The 15,969-nt window shown below is 39.2% G+C and overlaps 1 protein-coding gene across 3 annotated transcripts in view; it reads right to left on the reverse strand.

Annotated features, from left to right (window-relative positions):
• Nucleotides 1–775: 775 nt before the first annotated feature.
• LOC137955687 (protein CLT1, chloroplastic-like) overlaps nucleotides 776–15,969 on the reverse strand; it is a 39,022-nt gene continuing 23,828 nt past the window's right edge. The window contains exons 3-10 of one of the 3 annotated variants that reach the window (XM_068802754.1): nucleotides 10,986–11,023; nucleotides 10,258–10,373; nucleotides 9,642–9,741; nucleotides 9,513–9,548; nucleotides 9,340–9,390; nucleotides 9,066–9,189; nucleotides 8,432–8,557; nucleotides 776–1,272 (exon numbers count right to left, since the gene is read on the reverse strand). In XM_068802754.1, the coding sequence (XP_068658855.1) occupies nucleotides 1,109–1,272; nucleotides 8,432–8,557; nucleotides 9,066–9,189; nucleotides 9,340–9,390; nucleotides 9,513–9,548; nucleotides 9,642–9,741; nucleotides 10,258–10,373; nucleotides 10,986–11,023 (755 nt within the window). In that variant the 3' untranslated portion in view covers nucleotides 776–1,108. Of the gene's footprint in view, nucleotides 1,273–7,746; nucleotides 7,925–8,065; nucleotides 8,232–8,431; nucleotides 8,558–9,065; nucleotides 9,190–9,339; nucleotides 9,391–9,512; nucleotides 9,549–9,641; nucleotides 9,742–10,257; nucleotides 10,374–10,985; nucleotides 11,024–15,969 lie in introns of those variants that run through there. The other 2 variants (XM_068802756.1, XM_068802755.1) reach the window with 2 other exon arrangements.

Raw genomic sequence — 15,969 nt, forward strand, 5'->3', positions numbered from 1 at the left:
TAGCAGGAGTAAAGGCTCCCACGATTTTTCCGAAGAATATAGTTTCAGAGCAGTAAAGGAAAGTCATAATTAGATGAAGACGTTAACGGCGAAATGGTCTCGTCACAAGCGGTCTTCTAGACACTCTTAACCCCCGGTTAACTCAACCTCTTTTCCTCTCTCCCCCTTTCTCCGTTTCATCTCTGTCACTCTCCCACTCCGTATATATACCTCCCTCTTCACAAAAACCAAATGTGGATGTCATGAGTACATGCGAAAGAGATAAACGGAGGGATCTCGAGAGTTTTTTACATAGAGGAGGTAATGTAGACGGCAGGAAGGAAGCTACTTATGATTTCTTCTGCTACAGAACTGCAGCGGTGAAAAGGATTTGGGAGTGACGCCCAATCGACGGACACGACCACGGCCACGACGACCCAAACGTTGATGGTTGAGTACTTCAGTGCGGGTTCGGTCTTCATTCTGGTGGCCTTGACGGCTTCTCTGGTGATCTTGCCTCTGATGCTCCCACCGCTCCCTCCACCGCCCTTGATGCTTCTCCTTGTTCCTATCGCCATCATGGTACTTCTTCTTCTGCTTGCTCTTCTCCCTTCTGAGGTTGTCGTCTCCACCGTTTAAGATTCGTAGCCACCTAATTCCCCGACCTCCGACTCTCTGCAACACAGATGTTTCTCTCTTTCTTTGACTTGGTTTGGCTTCTCCTTCTGTATCAGTTACGACATAACGCTTTCGAGCAGAAATCAAGCATTAGCTGAGTATTGGGGATTCTCTTATCTTCGTGCTGTTCGCTGATAAAAAAAGAAAAAGATACGAGAAACGGTCCCCCTCCATTCTTTCTTATTGAAACAATGGTTTTATTGCAGTTGATATGTTTTTTTTCATGCTGAAGGAAGCTACATTTTTTTGTTGAATCATCTCTCTCTTCCACTCTGGTGATCAGATATGTTTCAATGAGAAATACAAAGAAAAAGTAGGTACAACACCATTAAAAAACAATGCGAATCGAAATCGCCGCGACTGCCGGGCGAAAACAAAGGCAGCTGGGGCTGGCAGGACGTTTCTTCTGCAGTTTGTGTGCTCTGATTGATGTTGAACGATGATCTTCTTTTCAAGTGGGATTCAGTTTGGTGGTCGCCCTCACAGTTGGCTCCCATGTATAAACAAAGAGACCGATGACGAGGATGGCTGCACCGGCGATAAAACCAGGCGGTAGCGTAGAGGCGACGCCGATGTATGGGAGTGGGAGGGTGAAGGCGTAGACGGAGAGGGGCACTGCACATGAGCCGCCGTAGGAGGGGTAAGCAAAAACTTAAAAAAAAGGACGAGAAGCGACAGAAAAGAATACAAGTGGTTTCATCAGGTCCGAGTGCTCGACTCGTTCTTGATAAGAGAAAAACCGCACGAAGTGGACGCCGGCCGTGCACATCTACTAGTGTACTATAAACAATTTCGTATAAACTACTCCAATTTATATACTATCCTTCACCTCTAAATTTTTTTGACTTTGGGCATTTTCATTCATTTTCTCAATGTTTTTACATTTTTAAAATCCAATTGGCATGAAATTTTCAAATTTTCTATTAAAGAGTGACTTAGATGATGAAGCTTCAAACTACTTAAATTAATTTGCATCTATTTCTATATATCCTAGATTTTTAGAACAAGATTCGACCGTTTATAAATAGATTTTCTTCTCTAGTTAACAAAAAATATTTCAATTTTAATTTTTTAAAATCATGAATAAAGTATTATCAATTAATTCAAATATTGTTTTGTTGGTTAAAACTGATCGATTGGTCTAATTTATCTACTTTTGCATGCCTAGGAACTAGACAAAATCCAAGTTTTGGTTCAACACATCGTGCTGATGATATTGCCAAAAAACAGGTCTACTAGACTACTATTAAGAACAACTTTATTTCAAGGAATTGGGTCATGTTATTGTCATTATGGGTATAATTCGAGAGAATCTTACACAATCAATCATGATTCAAACCAGTTTTATCAAACTCGAGGACCAATTAATTGATTCGAGTTCAACCATTCCCATTACCTTCTTTGATCTGCAATTTAAAAATCCAAAGAAGAAAACCTAATCGACCTAACTAGTTTGCTCGTCAAATTATTCAAAATTTTCCGTCTCTGTCTTAAAGGTTTCCCCTTACCACCCTTCATTTAACAACGAGGGAGTCCCTCGCTCAGTATCAACAGAGATCAGGAAAGGCTTCCCTTCCCCTCCCCCGCTCTTTGGCTGTTGAGTGATAGAGATCTGACCTTCCATCCCATGCACTTCATATTAGTCTTTTTGCTGTGGAGAGTGATTTAACTATTGGTTGCAGGTTATAATTGATGAGGGATAAACATACTCCCTTCAGTTATCATATAAAATTTCATTGGATCTGTTCCATGTTGTATTTATCTTATCATGTAAAGTTTATCTTTTCTATTCTCAATTGTATAAATATCACTCTTACTCAACTGTAAAGGTGTAGTTCAGTTCATCCTCTAATGTGATTCAGTTTATCCTCTAATGTACTTCAGTTCAATATCTAACATGGTATCAGAGCATATCGATCTTTTGCATCTACCATCCTCTAAACTTTTTTTTTCCGCTTCTTCTGCCTCTCATCCCGTAACTCACGTTCTGCCACACCCTCCCAAGTTGAATCACCCAGACGATTCACTTTCAATTCCATCCGCTCCAGTTGCTACCAATGTCGTTGTTCTTCTACATCTCTTCCTCCGGATGATGGCAGTCTGTTCGTCCCAGCCACTACCAATACCAATGCTCTTCCACATCTCTTCTTTGGACGACGTGATTCCGTTCACCCCAGCCGCTACTAGTGTCGCTACTCTTCCATCTCTTCATCAGATGATGCGATTCCCTCCACCCCAGCTACTGCCAGTGTCGCTACTCTTCCATCTCTTCACCGAACGATACCATTCCATCCCTCCCAACCGCTACCAATGCCGCTACTCTTCCACTTCTCTTATCGGACGATGCGATTACATTCGCCTCAACTACTGCTATTCTACATATCTTCACCGAACGATGCGATTTCATCCACCCCAGCCACTACCAGTGCCACTACTCTTCCCCACTACCAATGTCACTACTTTTCCCGTCTTTTTTCCTTCTGAGAACCCTCGAAACAAATCTCCTTACATAACCAATACCAAAATCACAGTTTCAGTTACTACAAGACAAGATTGGCCTCTCTAACAAGTAGCTTATCTTGAGGGGGTATGATAAGCGATAAGCATGATCCCATCAGTTATCGGATAAGATTTCATTGAATCTATCCCATGTTATATTTATCTTATCATGTAAAACTTATCTTCTCTATTCTAAATTGTATAAATGCCACCCTTACTCAATTGTAAAGGTGTGGTTCAGTTCATCCTCTAATATGGTTCAGTTCACCCTCTAATGTGCTTCAGTTCAATATCTAACACCTCGTGCTTAGTATCATGAGTTACGCCAGTTTCTCATCATCTCTGGCTTCACCAACTCTCATGCAGACTCCTCTCTATTTATCTCTCACACAGGTTCAATTGTATTGTATATTCTGGTTTATATTGATGACATCATTATTATAGGAGACAATGACCAAGTTATGGCAATGTTCGTCCACCTTCTTGCTTAGAGATTCTCACTCAAGGATCTTGACTCTTTGCCTTACTTTCTCGGAATTGAAGTTGTTCCTCATTCTCAAGGCCTACTTCTATCTCAACACTAGTATATCTCTGATCTCCTTACTCGCACACGCATGACAAATGCAAAGCCTGTAGTTGCACTGCTTGCCACATCATCTACACTCAACACTTCAGTCTGGCACGACACTCTTTGATGCATCTGAATACCGGACTGTTGCTGGGAGTTTACAATATTTGTCTCTTACTCGCCAAGGATAAGTATAATCCCTTCAATTATCGGATAAGATCCCATAGGAATTATCCCATATTGTATTTATCTTATCATGTAAAGTTTATCTTCTCTATTTTAAATTGTATAAATACCACCCTTAATTGTAAAGGTGTGGTTTAGTTCTCCTCTAATTTAGTTTAGTTCAACGTCTAACATAGTATCAGAGCAGGTACTAATATGTGAACCTCCACCTAAATTATCCATATGTAGAACCACAAAAAGAGGGCCTACTCATAAGGGGGAATGTTAAGGAATAGTCTCACATGGAGTACAACAAATATCAAAAAGGGCATCATCATTCCCTCCCCCTCCCAAGCGCTTTGGCTATTGAGTGTTGGACATCTGTCCTTCCACCCCATGCACTTCATATTAGTCTTTCTATTGTGGAGAGTGATTTAACCATTGGTAGCAGAGTAGGTTAAAATATCTAAAAATCCAATGATAAAAGCAAGAGGGATGGGGAGCTTTATGTATCCTTCCCAAGTGCATAAGCTTACAAGGGAGAAAAGGGGTGGGAATGGGAGCTTTATGTATCCTCCTTCACTGCAAAAACATAAAAGGGAGGGCGGGAGGGGAACTTCTCCTCTCCTTCTTGTCACTCTTCTGATGTGAAGGGTGATTTAACCAAAGTAGGTTAAAATATCTTAAAATCCAATGATAAAAGACAGAAAGGCATGGGGAGCTTTATGTATCCTCCTTAACAGCAAAAACCTAATTAGGGAGGTTCAGAGAATTTCTCCTCTCCTTTGTCATCCTTAATGTCAATGGGCAATGTTATAAAACCCCATTTCGATCAACTGGTTGAAACAGGTTCGACAGACTTGGTCCTTATCTAGGTCGCACAAAAACAAAACCCAAGAAGAGAAAAATTCACTAACCTTGCCCTACCAGTTGGGTCATTCTGCCCACCCCTCCCTCTCAATTTCAGTCTCGCCAACGGCAAACATGATCCATCGCCCTATGAAGCATGATGGCTGGCATAGTGCTAAGTCTTCCTTGGTCGCACCAAGGGGAAGAATGAGGAGGTAGCCTTTCTTCCCCTCTTCTAACAGAACAACAACAACAAAAAAAAAAACAAAAGAGAGAGAGGGAGAGAGGGGTTGGAAAAAGAGGCGGTAGGTAGGGCTGGCATCGAACCGAGCTAGTTCGCGAGCAGCTCGAGCTCGGCTCGATTCCGGCTCGATTTGATTCGATTTATCTAGATCTCGAAGAGGGGTTGGAAAAAGAGGTTGTAGCTAGGGCTGGCATCGAACCGAGCAGGTTCGCAAGCGGCTCGAGCTCGGCTCGGTTTAATTCGATTTATCTGGATCTCGATCCGAGTTTGAGATCCTGATACGGCTCGTTTGAGTTAACGAGCCGAGCTCGACCGAATCATGATTCGGTTCGAAAGCTTACAAGCTGGCTCGTGAGTCACGGGGGGGGGGGGGGGGGGGGGGGGGGGGGGGGGGTGTGACGTCGTGCTCCTCTTGTCGCCGTCGATAGCTTCTCGTTGGCCGCTACATCCTCTTCCCTCTGATTTCTTCGCCTCTGTTTCCGACGCAGTCGCCTCCGTCACTAATGACAGGTCCTCGCCGGTGCCACGCCTTCGCTCCACGTTGTCTCAGCGGCAAACCAGAGTCCAAAGAGAGTTGAGACCTAAGTTGGGAGAAATAATTCCCCCCATCCGCATGAAGACGATTTCGCACGTGTGAAAGTCACATGATCATAAACAAGTAAAAAAAACTTTGTCCCTTCCTCATGACTCTTGAAGAAATTGAAAAGACATTTTAGTAGAAATACGTTTCTAAAGACTATTAGTGGTTTTTTTATGACATGTTAAAAAAATATTTTTAGTAGAAATATGGGAACTATTAGTGCCTCATGTTTTTTTGGAAACTTTTTTCTGATTAGAAATTCTTATTAAAAAATCATATAATCTTCTAAGTAAGATTTTCCTGCCAAGATGGGCAAGAAAACCGTATAGAAAAAATTTAAATAAGTATTTGATAGTGGATGTTATAATACTTTTAGTATGAGGCAATTTTATAGTAATTTTTTGTTTGACATTTTATTTTATTAAAAAATTATCGATAAGTATAGTAATATATTAGATTGATTATTAATTTTTATTTATTTCCCTATAAGAGGCAATACAAGGTACATTTAACTTTCCTAAGAAAATTTTAAAATATTTCTTATAATTTTCTAGTAAGTCTCTAATAGTAATAGGATTTTATTTAAATATTTTTTTTGGAAATATGTATCCTAAGAAAAACATTTCTAGTTTTTCCTAGAATATAAATTTTCAATCAGAAGCACTAAGGAGGCCATAGAAAATTTATGGCCAAATTGAAAAATTACAAAATAAGCTAGACAACATTTGAGGTAAAAAAGATTAATATTGGTGGGTTCTAATCTATTATCGAGATTCAATCCCGAACCTCCCCTATCATTCGTTTTTTTAAAATGTATGCATAATTTTATAGATAATTTATTTGACATATATTTTATGTAGAGTATTAAAAGTAGATTAACCTCAAACTCAGCTAGAGCTCGAGCTTGAACTCGATTAAAATTATTAGGCTCAAGCTCGATTATAATTTTAGGCTCGAGGCTAGATCTGCTCGAGTTCGAGTTCGAGTTCAAAATCTTTAAATCAAACTCGGCTCGAACATAGGAAAGTTCAAACTCAACTGGATTCAATGCCACCCTTATACCCAATTTTAAGTAGAGGTCATACCCAATTTTATGTAAAATGTATGTCCAATTTTATATAAAATGTATGTATAATTTTATATATAATTTATTTGACATGTATTTTTTTAAAAATTTTAAATATATGTTGGAACTCAAACTCGAGACATGTAATTTTTAAAAAGTTTTAAATGAATGTTGAAACTCAAACTCGGCTCAAACTCAGTTAAAATTATTGGGCTCAAGCTCGATTAACAATTTTAGGCTCAAGGTTAGGCTCAACTCGAGCTCGAGTTCGAAATATTTAAATCAAACTCGGCTCAAACATAGGCAAGTTAGGGTTTGGCTCAGCTCAATGCCACCCCTAATGATAGGTAACTAGGTCAGATTTTATAGTATAGCTACTAGAAGGGGTCCCTCAACACCCTACTTTCTATAGAAGGGGAAAGGCAAGGGTATGTATTTCTTTACATCTATGTACCTTGTTAACTTCAGAGCTTTGAAAACTCTGGAATTTTATTTCATATCACTAATAACTATTTTAAAATCTATAAGCGTCTAAGTGAATTAAAACTCCTCGCAATATTCATGGTTTTACACTACATCCGAAGGGATTTCCCTTAAAAGAATCTTTAATAACTAAAATATTGAAACCTGATGATAAATATACTATTTAGTTATTATTGTGATCGCACCTTAGTTACGCATTCAAATCAAGAGCAAAAGCAAAAGAAGAAATTGAATAGAAAATGAATTGCTATTGATAGGTTGCTTGAAGCTTGCACTTTTGAAAGGGTTGCAGATGCCACGATTTCAAATATAAGCACCAAGTAATTAAATTTTAGTGGACAAATAATATGTCCCTATTACCATAACTCGATAGGAAAAAGACTAAAGAACTATATAAACCCTTATCAAAATTTTAAGTTATTTTATAAAGATATAAAAAATAAAATTTTGATTAGGGCCCACTTTGTCTCTCCCCATTCCTGTGGATAGAGAAGGGAGGAGGAAGGTGGTCTCATCCCTCTATTGTCTGCATGACAAGGAGAACCTATTTGCACATGAAGGAGAGGTCTAAGACTACCCTATCCCTTCGGACTCCAGCCACCTCTTCACATGAGAGGAGTGGAGGCCCCATCATGAATAAGAAGGAAGAAGAGGGAGAGAAGACTCACTATCTTTTGCACAAAGTGGGCAAAGGGTTTCTACCACCGCCATACACGCCGCAAGCAAGGGAAGAAGGAACCCGCCTCACTTTCCGCAAACGAGTAATGGTGATAGTTCACCTTCTTTGCGTGAGATGAATGAGGACTATCCCCCCTAGTGCAGAACAGCCATTTTAACATTTCAATTTAAATTTAAGAAATGATAATTTTATCCTGATAGTTAGTCCATAAGCCACATTTGAAAGTCTTGACTTCATTAAGAAATATACCTTCCATGAAAGCCATATTCAAATAATACACTTCTTCTAGGTCATTATATTTTATAATTTAGAAAAGACTATCAACTGATGGCTCTTACTGTGGACAGCAGCGTTCTTGCCACTGCTGCAGCAGAGGACCCACAGGAGTAATTACGACAAATCAATTATCATATACACATGAGAACTCGACATGCATCATACCTACATGGCATTTATATACACATGAGAACTCGACATGCTTCATACCTACATGGCATTTATATACACATGAGAACTCGACATGCTTCATACCTACATGGAATTAAGACCAGGCGGGAACATGCTTCCTATAATTGACTCGGAAAAACCACTAGCCAATGAAAGAGGTATAAGAAAACAAGAATAGGCAAAAGAAAACTAACCTGAGAAGGAAGAGGCCAAGCAAGAGACGACAGCAGAAGAGATCTTAATGAGGTGCAAAAGTGAAATGTTGAAAGCCATGTTCACAACAACGAATAGAACTGGTAGCAATGGGGCACCCTCACACCCTGTACCCACCGGTCAGAAGTTCAGAACAATCAAAGTATTTCAGCAAAAAATATCAATACAGTACAGAATATCTTATAACAGAGATAATTAGAGTTACAAACCAAGGGTCTATCTCAACAATGTATTGTCGTTCCCAAGATATATAACATTCGCCATTATTCATCAATCCATCATCAAGAGACTACAGTGCAACACCATAAAAGAAGCCTAAATATATGTTCTGCACTTAATAGGGTAAAACTGCTGGAAAGTTGTTGAAAGTAGACAGGCTAAAATTGGTTGGTTACTTAATGGTTGTTTATAGTATCTTTTCCATAAATGAAGTCATTGCTCATCATTGTCAAGAGCAATAACTATTCCTGATTTAGATTATTGCATTCCGACAAGCTCCAGGCTGAGAAAGCATGACCACAATCATCCATCACATCATTAAAAAGAGAACCATAAATATTTAAAGAAAAAAGGTTGATGGAAAGATATCAAGTATAAAGGTTAGGCATAATATACCACTTGTCAAAGAGCCTAGATTTACAAAGCAGACTGCTCCATCTTTAAGGTAGGCTGGTAATTGATTGAATGGAACTCCCCATAATTTAGATAAGAACGGAAGCAAGAGGCAAATAAAGATAGCCTACATGAAGAACAATGACACCCAGCAAATTGATCATCACCCTGGCCGGATATTTTTTTCCAGAGGTCTATGCTAATTAAGAATCTGCCTACAGCATATTATTTAAATATATCTATATATTCTAAAGTGAGTTTTAGGCAGAGATATTACTTGGAAACCCGATCCATATGAGTTCACAACAAAGAGGTCAACTGACCCTCCCTACAAGAAACAAAAGAAAGTACAATTTAACCAGTAGAAAGCTAAAAGTGAAACATACCTAGCCACAAATCAATCTTTCATGAAAAAAAGATCCTTGGACAAAGATAAGAGGGAGTACAAACCTTTAATTCTTTGGCAGCATTCACAAAAACTACTTCCTACATGAAGAATAAACATTTGTTTTAGTTAAGGGCAGTGACAGAAAACTGAATAGCGAGAATGCTTAGAGGGAAATTTGCAACATATACAACCTTCAACACGGTGTCTGCAGCTTGAAGCATAAATGAGATTACCATCAAGAGCGACCAAAATATACCATATTCTTTCATCGATAGACCGGCTCCAGACCCACTGCACAAAAGAGAAGGATATTGTCTACATATCTGAAAACTTTAGTATGACATTCATTATCACAGGCCTGTTTAAAGGACAGATATACTGGACAACAATAGGTTTTAGAGATGACAAAACTGAAATTTTGTCTTTCTTTAAGAGCACAGACAGTTGAGCTTGGTAGAAACAATAGGGGGACAACCATGGCATCAGAGCACAGTGCACGGCACTAATACCTATTGACCCATCTAGGTATTGTCATAACACTAAATTTGGTGACAGGGCCAGCGAATGTGAACTTTGAGTTACTTCATTGAGAAGCTCCTTTTGTCAGCCTCTTAGTCTCACATGTTACAAATGAAAATTTTTAACTTGGAAATTCATGAAAAAGATAGTAAATCTGCAGCTAACAAATATAGTATGTGCAGAAAATTGTACAAGCATGTTCGGCCAAAGCAAGGGATGAAGAGATTTTGGTAGGTCTTTAAGATAAAGACCTACAATAAATACAGGAAAGAAAGAAAGCAAGATTACCTGGCAACAGTTACTATTACGCCAATGACAACAAATACACATCCAAAAATTTGATTCAGCTTATATCTTCGTCCAAGAAAAAGAACCGAAAAAAGAAGCTGCCAGACGAGAAAAGTCTGCAGAGGACATTCCAGAGTCAAAGATAGGAAGGATAGCAAATACTTTCATCAACTTAAATACAATTACAGAGTGAAAAAGTCCAATTATAGGTCCCTCACAAAAACACCATGGACAGGGACTGATTTCCATTCAAGTGCAATGTGTGATGAGAGAACAGACAATTTGAGCATTTCTATGTCGATGTATATTATCCAATAATAGAATGAAAGGATGCTCTCAGAATTAGATCATAACTGTAAGGCTGGGAGCCTGCTAAGCAGAAGGGGTCACATAAGGTAGCTTGAGTCGAGGTGTAAGATCTTCTTATGTTTCAGAACATAAATTAAGTGTCATGCAACCAGCCAAAGATTGTTGAGCAAAGATTATGAAACCCTCAGGGTCAATATGGGGCAACATAACACAAGAGGTCAGCAGGAGATTAGTAAAAGCAGAGTTTGATCACTGACAATTACCCTGGAGACCCACAAGTCCTAGGTATCTAAAATGGAAGTGCTCCTCTAAACATAAAGCCTGCCTGGCATTTTCTAGTAGAACATTAAAAGGATCACAAGAAGAATTTGCTTTTGTGTATTAAAATTTCTCAAGAAATATACAACTAATATTGTTACCTGGGATAAAATTGGAATTGATGCCCCAGAGAGATTAGCTGCTCAAAGAAAAATGAGATAATAATTTAGGTCTTGAAATATAAATAGGAGGTTTGGAAGAAATTTATAGGATCAGCTTGGTGTAAAATTAGGAAGGTAGGGTCCCTAAATCATCCAGTTGCCATTTAGCATTTGAAACACACCAGTAGCAAACATGAAAATAAAACCAGTACTGTATAAACCTTGAGATGAAATGGACATATAAGTCAGACCCTAATCAACGCCTAAGTAAAAAATAAGTACATTAACAAAGCAATTCATCAAAACAGAACAAGTTACAGGCAGGGTTTTCTGACTTGCGAAGTTGACCTGCGATTAGGCCAGGTTGACTTGGATTCCAGAGGAAATGGGTCAGTCAGGGCTTTAGAACCGAACCTTCTATTCTGGGCGAGCTGGGGGGAGTCTGGCTGCTGGACACAAGTCTGGATCCAATTTGGGAGACCCAACCTAGGTCTACAGGTGCCTCAGTCAGTCGGAAAACCCTGATTACAAGGGAGTTGCAACTCTATTGAGGCAGACCTCTATGTCCTTCAAGGTATCAAAGTTTACTGTCAGCATTTTTCCAGAACTTTGGTTGTGAGGAGAATTAATGGGTGGTAATAAGACAGTTTCATCAAGCAAAGTTTCTCCTTGATGTCTTCTTACTTATGAAGAGATTTGTGATTTATCTAGCTCAATACAGATTTTGAATCATGTTATGTACAAAACTAACTCGATGGCTAATATGAAGCTTCTTACATATGACATGCTTCATGATTTATCTAGCTCATTTCAAGTGTTGAATCATGTTTTTTACTATGCTAACCCAATGGCTGAAAATCTAGAATGGATGGGTGTTTTTTCACAGCCAATTGTCTTTCAAAATTCTTGCACTCCAGATTTTGATAATTGATGTTTCGGTCTCCCCAGATTATGCTTTTATTCTAAAAATTTTCCGGTTGCTCTAGCCATCATGTTCAGAAATTCTAAGCACGCAATAGAGATAAAAGATGGATAATATTCCTTCATATAGGTTGAGAAATAATAAGAGTTCTTGTGAAAAGTGAAAAATCTAGAGAGAGAGAGAGACAAGAGAGACAAGATGACAAAGCTCCGAATGAGCTGCGTTGGGAGTTGTGCATGACTCCCAATGCTATTTATTTAGGTTTAAGTCATAATTTACAGAAATGACAAAAATGTCTCTCTTACATAGAACCACTTATTCCCTTATAACTCCCATTCTACTCTTCTTATGAAAATAAAAATGTGCATAGACTAAATCAAACATGCTGGACAAGATAGGATCATAATATAAAATATTAGATCATGTAAAATGACCAAAATACCCTTAAACTAATTTCCCCCGCTCAAGCTGGGGATATATATATCCATGAGGCCAAGTTTGAGACAAAAGTTCATGAATTCACGTTTCCCTAATGCCTTGGTGAAAACATCTCTAAGTTGATCAGCCGAACGAACATAAGGAGTGATCACATCTTTCTTCATCACAGCATATCTAACAAAATGACAATCCACCTCTATGTGTTTTGTTCTCATGAAAAATTGGATTGTTGGCAATAAATATAGTAGTCTAGTTATCACAAAACATAGTCATGGCTTCATTCTAATGGAAGCCTAACTCCCTAGATACCGATCTCACCCACATGAGCTCGCTAACAGTATGTGCTATAGCCCTGTATTTTGCTTTTGTGCTGAATCTAGCTACAACATTCTATTTTTTGTTTTTCCAACTGAATAAATTGCTGCCCAAAAAGACACAATAGCCCATATTTGATTTTTTGTCTAGCTTTGACCCAATATAGTCTGCATTAGAGAAAGCCTCAATTTTCAAGTGGCCATTATTTTTAAAGAAAAGACCTTTCCCCGGTACTCCCTTGAGATATCTCAATATCCTCTGAGCTGCTTCGAGATAAATCTTCCATGGGTGTTCAATAAACTAGCTTACTACACTTACTACAAACGATATATCTGAGCACGTAAATGTGACATATATGAATTTCCCAACCAGTCTCCTATATAATGTTTTATCGTTCAATTCTACACTTTGATCATCGTGTAGATTGAGTCCAACTTTCATCGGAGTATCTACCGGTTTAGCTCCCAATAATCCATACTCATGTAGCATATCGGTTATATATTTTATTTGAGATGACACCAGTCCTTTTTTGCTTCTTGCAACTTCAATACCCAAGAAGTATTTCAATGCTCCCAAGTCTTTGGTCTAGAAGTGAGTAGCAATTAGCTTTTTAACTTATCAAATTTCAAGGGTATCACAATCGGACAATAAAATATTATCCACATATACAAGTAAAACTATGATACCGGAAGGCCTTTTCATGACAAACAATGATTGATCGCAATAGCTCCTATAAAAGCCCATAGACATCGTGGGGGATGGAACATTCAGCCTCATTGGGCTTATCTGATTCAGACGGTCTTGAAGCCAGTCAACTATTGGACACTTTGCAGTCAACCAGAATCCAAGCTAACAAATTAGACAAGCTAATCTGGTGGCCAGATAAAAGTGGCTCCTTCTCTGTTAGCTCCGCCTATCTTGTTATTCGAGGAAAGATCACTCGGGGTCCCAAGCATGTAGTGTTCACTTGGCGTCTTAGTGCCCCCCCAAAAATAAAATTCTTCATGTGGAGTGCTTGCCATAATAATATTCTCTCTGTTGACAACCTCAGAATTCGTAACAACCGCGGAGTTGACCCCATTTGCTCTTTCTGCCATGCACAGGAAGAAACTGTAAGCCACCTGCTCCTTTTGTGCCCTTTCTCTTGGAGGATTTGGACGTCAATTCTTAACAAAATTGGGCTCCAACTCTGCTTCCCTGAGGATTTGTCAGCCACCTGCCGTATGCTTGCTGGAACTCATTTCCCTAGTATTGGGAAGTTGATGATCTCTGCTATATCCACATTCATCCCGTGGGGCCTTTGGCTGGAGCGAAATCAACGAAGGTTCAATGCCAAACCCAGCACTCAAGATAGAGTTATTGAAACCATCTCTGGCAATATTGTTACTTGGCTTCACTCAAGAAAGGCCTTCTCCCCGTTCTCTGGAACATCCATCAGGGATAATTGGAGAAGCTTAGCCCAGCTTCACCTCTCCTTGAAGCCTCCTGTCATATGCGAATGGACTCTGCCTCCTGCTGGAGTCCTTAAGCTGAATTTCGACGGCTCTTCTCTTGGTAACCCTGGCTTAGCTGGGTTTGGTGGCGTGATCCGGGACTCTCTTGGGAACCAGATCGTCTCTTTCTCCAGGCCCCTTGGTATTGCAGACTCCACAACGGCTGAACTCCAAAGCCTCCTCAATGGGCTTCGTGTTTTTCGTGATCATTGCTCCGAACCTGTCCTGATCGAGGGAGACTCTAAGGTGGTGATCGGTTGGTGCCAGCATACCTCTACTCCGTGGCGTCACTGGGATGCTTTTTTTGAAGTTTTGGATATTGTAAATCTCTTGGAGTGTTTCTGGTCTTTCATTCCGAGATCAGCAAATTTTGTGGCTGATGCTCTAGCCAAGCAAGGAGCCTCCTTGCAATCTCTTGTTGTCAGGAGTTAACTCCTTTTGTTTCTCTTAATAAAATTCACATTTCATAAAAAAAAAAAAAAGCCCGTAGACATAACTACTAGGCTAAAATTTTCAAACCAAGCACGAGAGCTTTGTTTCAGCCCATAGATTGCTTTCTTGAGTCTACATACCTCGTGCATCTCTCCCTGAGCAATATACGCCGAAGATTGCTCCATGTAGACCTCTTCTTCTAGATCTCCATACAGAAAAGACATAAATACATTATTTACGTCTAACTAGCATATGGGCCAACCCTGAGTAACAACAAAATGCTTACCGAAGATAATCGAGCAACTCGAGAAAAAATTTAAACACTACTACATCATAAGTTTGTGTATATGCTTTGGCCACCAGACAAGCTTTATACCTCTGAACCAAGCCATCAACCATGTACTTGACAGTGTACACCCATTTACAACCAACCATTGTAGCACCTGAAGGTAACTCACATAACTGCTAAGTTCCTCTCTCTAACAGAGCAACCATCGCAGCATCCATGGCTTGCTTCAGTGTGGAGAGGACATAACATCATGCACTGAAGAAGGAATAGTGCAAGCAGAGAAACAAAACAAACTTTTTGTTGTAATCAAACAAATGATCATATGACACAAAATGAGACAACGGATGATGAGTACCTTTCTAAACACCTTTCCTTAATGCAATAGGTAGGTGCAGATCACTTACCGCAAGATCTTGAGACGAAGACGAGTCATGGTCTTGCATGGGAGAGGAGGCCGTTGGCTAAAAGGGATGCCCCTGTCGACACCAATATACCTGCAAAGGTTTCTCAACAATGGTATTCTGTGTAGGTCCAAAACAATCATCCATCGGCACAGGAATAATTGACTTAGAAATTCCACTAGGGAAGAAGATTTTTTTTTTTTTTTTGAGAAAGTGATGAATATTGTTGGAAGATAGGCCCAAGCCCACACGGCCAAGGCCCACAAGATGGGCCCAAGCACATAAGAAGTAGGACCCACCATGATTACCACAAATTGGCATCCTTATCACATAAGTTGGAACATCCAGAAAGACTCACAAAGTTATTTTTATCTTATGGTCACGTCCTAGAAGAGTTCTAGTTTGAGTTGTGTTTGTCTTTTATCTATATTGAGTCATTTAATTATACTAGGACTTATCTTTAAGTGTTAGAGTTTAGGTGTAATTGGGACAAAGGTAGTTTTATTGTAATTGGACTCTACTACCTTCCTCTATTATAAATAGAGGTTCATGTACTCTGATTATGATAAGTTAATGAAACCAATGAAGTATTTCTCTTTTCCATAAATTCAACATGGTATCAAAGCAGGTTCTCTGAGTTGACTTGGTCAACCCACAGAGATAATGAGATCTTTTTCTCTAAACCCTAAACCCT

The sequence above is a fragment of the Aristolochia californica genome, unplaced genomic scaffold (assembly GCF_029961685.1).
Source record: "Aristolochia californica isolate CCGP_79_NKW_82.1479 unplaced genomic scaffold, dmAriCali1.0.hap1 SCAF_2, whole genome shotgun sequence".
Taxonomy (NCBI): Eukaryota; Viridiplantae; Streptophyta; class Magnoliopsida; order Piperales; family Aristolochiaceae; genus Aristolochia; species Aristolochia californica.